The sequence below is a fragment of the Rhincodon typus genome, unplaced genomic scaffold (assembly GCF_021869965.1).
Source record: "Rhincodon typus isolate 14 unplaced genomic scaffold, sRhiTyp1.1 hic_rhity00000094, whole genome shotgun sequence".
In the NCBI taxonomy this organism is placed as follows: Eukaryota; Metazoa; Chordata; class Chondrichthyes; order Orectolobiformes; family Rhincodontidae; genus Rhincodon; species Rhincodon typus.
The window spans coordinates 115462-118495 of record NW_025965732.1 but is presented as its reverse complement, the minus strand read 5'-3'; the positions used below and the strand labels follow the sequence as shown (position 1 = coordinate 118495).

The 3034-nt window shown below is 60.7% G+C and overlaps 1 protein-coding gene across 1 annotated transcript in view; it reads right to left on the bottom strand.

Annotated features, from left to right (window-relative positions):
- Positions 1-799: 799 nt before the first annotated feature.
- The window catches only part of LOC125488261 (rho guanine nucleotide exchange factor 2-like), a 9949-nt gene continuing 7714 nt past the window's right edge, over positions 800-3034 (bottom strand). Inside the window, exons 6-7 of the mRNA XM_048621190.1 lie at positions 2013-2244; positions 800-1370 (exon numbers count right to left, since the gene is read on the bottom strand). Of these exons, the coding sequence (XP_048477147.1) occupies positions 1240-1370; positions 2013-2244 (363 nt within the window). The 3' untranslated portion in view covers positions 800-1239. The remainder of the gene's footprint in view (positions 1371-2012; positions 2245-3034) is intronic.

The following is a 3034-nucleotide window of genomic DNA, read 5'->3' as shown; positions in this document are numbered from 1 at the left end:
CTCAGTCCCTGTGTGTGTGTGTGCGTGTGAGCTCAGTCCCTGTGTGTGTGTGTGTGTGTGTGAGAGAGCTCAGTCCCTGTGTCTGTGTGTGTGTGTGTTTGTTTCACTTTTTGAATGAACCGTATCCTCCAGCTGTTGGGTATCGTGCCCAGTGTTGAGGTTGGCATTGTGTTCTGGATTGGCACAGCTGGAAGGGGGGGGTGGTTTTCTCAAGGGCAAGAGAGCTTCTATCTCTCCTATCACCTGGGCACCTTTGCGGGCAACCGATGGCAAGATTGTGGTGGCCTGGAGAGGGCGGAAGATGCCCAGGTGCTCTCATGCCATCTCTGCCTCAAATCCCATCTCATTGCCAACGCCAATGAGATCCCCACCCCACTCCCGCATCCTCAGAAACCCGAAGCCCCTCGTTTCCCCTCCTCACGACCCCCTCCCCTCATCTTTGGTGCTCGTTAAGGTGATCTTTTTCCTCCTGGAAGATAAAAGGAACAAATCCGACAGTCGCAAAGCCTTCCCCTCCCGCTTGGGCCAGTTGACGCCGCAGTCCCGGCCTCCGGCCACCGGCGGCACCGGCAGTGGAGTGGGACAGAAATGTCGGGCGTGACTGTTGACATAGGAAACCCGCATTGTAAACGGGTTGGCAGGGGCTAAACGAAGGGCGTTTCAACGGGGCGTTTCGGTGCAGATTCAATCACGTCCCTTGCCCCACCCTCCTCCAGAAGCCCTGCGCCCAAGCCCCACCACCCCACACCCCACCCCCCCCCCCCCCCCCCCCGCCCCCCGCCCCACCCCCAACCCCAGGCCCCACTGTTTGGTCCTGAGTCCAACAGCACTCAGTATGTTGACATATGTTGTCCCCTCCCTGCGCTGCAGGGAGTCTTTAGATAAACTGCAGTCTCCGAATAACCGAGTTTAAACGAGTCGAGTTCTTAAATAACGCGCGGGGGGCAGGAAAAATGGAAGGTTTTCCAAATTATAATCCAGTGTGGGAACAGTTTCTAGGCTACCCCCCCCTCCCCACCAAACCAACAGGAGAGAGAGTTAAACAAAGGGAGTGGGATTATTGGAGAATATTGCGGGGTCTCTCCCTCTCTCTCTCTCTCGCACACACACACCCCCTCCCCCGTCCACTTGACACTGAAGATGGGGGGTGTCCCGTTAAATATGGCCCCCCCATCTCCCAGACGGTGGGGGAGTGGGTGTGTGGATGGCAGGTGGAGGCGAGGGAGCGCAGGTCAGAGTTCAATAATACAAGTCATCATCATCCTCCTCGTCTTCCTCTTCGATCTCCTCCTCATTGAGAACCGCAGTCCCCCCGGGTGCACGCTGCCTGCTGAGGTGGCCTTCCAGAATGTTCTCTGTTTCCTCAGCTCCTGCAGGAAAGGGTCATAAGGGTTCGAGTGAGACTCGGCCCCTTCTGTGGGGGGAGGTGGCAGAAAGATACCGCCATTGCTCCCCTCCCCCCTTGCAAATCCTCCCATGTCCTCCCTTAGCGCTGACCCTCCGATTCTGCCCACTCCCTCGGCGCTGACCCTCCGACAGTGCCCACTCCCTCGGCGCTGACCCTCTGACAGTGCCCGCTCCCTCGGCACTGACCCTCCGACAGTGCCCGCTCCCTCGGCGCTGACCCTCCGACAGTGCCCGCTCCCTCAGCCCTGACCCTCCAATAGTGCCCACTCCCTCAGCCCTGACCCTCTGACAGTGCGGCGCTCCCTCAGCGCTGACCCTCCGACAGTGCCCGCTCCCTCAGCGCTGACCCTCCAACAGCGCCCGCTCCCTCAGCGCTGACCCTCCGACAGCGCCGGCTCCCTCAGCGCTGACCCTCTGACGTGCCCGCTCCCCTCAGCGCTGACCCTCCGACAGATTTGTGCGGGAGACTATGGTGGGGAGGGCGTTGTAATGAGGGATTGGTGACAGTGGGTGACTATGACTTTGTGGTCTTCCCCCCTCTTTGTAGGGGTTCCCAATGGAAGGCACTTTCGGGGGAGGGGGGGGGGTAAACATCCTGGCCCTACCTGTGGCCTCCTCATCCTCTGATTGAGGCTCACTCTCCTCTCCGGGCTCCTCCTCGACCTGGTGTTCCTGGTGCGGGGCGAGGACGGTCTCTCGCGTCGTCCCACTCTCCGCTCCCTCAGATCGGAGCTCCTGGAATTCTGGTCTCTCCTGGGTGCTCAGCGCGGCCGCGGGATCATCTCCGCAGCCCTGGAGGCAACTCCCATCCACACTCCTGCGCCGGTGCTGCGTGTTCTGGGGAGGCCGGGGGACGGAAAAGATGGTCAATAAGGTCAACAAGGCGTTTCTCCTCCATCAAACTCCCCCCCTCCCCACCACCATGCTCCCCATACCCTCAAAAAAAACCAACTCCCACACTCACCCAAACCCGCACCCCCACCCCACACTCTCACACACACAGGGGGACAACAGCTACTTTCGCCATTGGACAGGGACCTTCGGCCTAGTCCCCCCGAGGCAAGCCTAGCCCTCGCCTGCAGACGACTGGCCAAGATCATCTCCCACGTCCCCTTCACGACCCTTTCCACTCACAGGCCAACCACAGGAGGTCCCTTTTCAGTCAATCACACCTCCACCAGCCTCCCCCTTCCCCCACCTGCACTCCCCACCCACCACCCAACCCCACACAATGTGGCCCAGAGCAGAAGTTGAGGCTTCGGCCTGGTTGGGAAAGGGGCTGGGCCGAGTGGGGAAATCTTTGGGGCAGGGACAAGTGTTCCTGATGACCGGGGTGGGGTGGGGGGAGCGGTTCCAGAGCCAAGGTGTGGCGAGGCGGGGGTTATGAGTTGAAAGATATGGGGTAGGCCACAGGATTTCAGCTGACGGTGGTGGGGGGATGGGGCGCCTGGGACGGGCAGGGAATGGGGGAAGAAAGAAGGTTGGATTTTGTGCGGAACAGGGAGGGAGAGGGAAGGGGAGATGGATCGAGGAGTGGGGGACAGGGGAGAGGAGGGTGACGGGAAGGGAGAGGGCGAGGTGGAGGGGGGGAAAGGAGAGGGGGAGGGGATTGGGAGGGGAAGGGAGC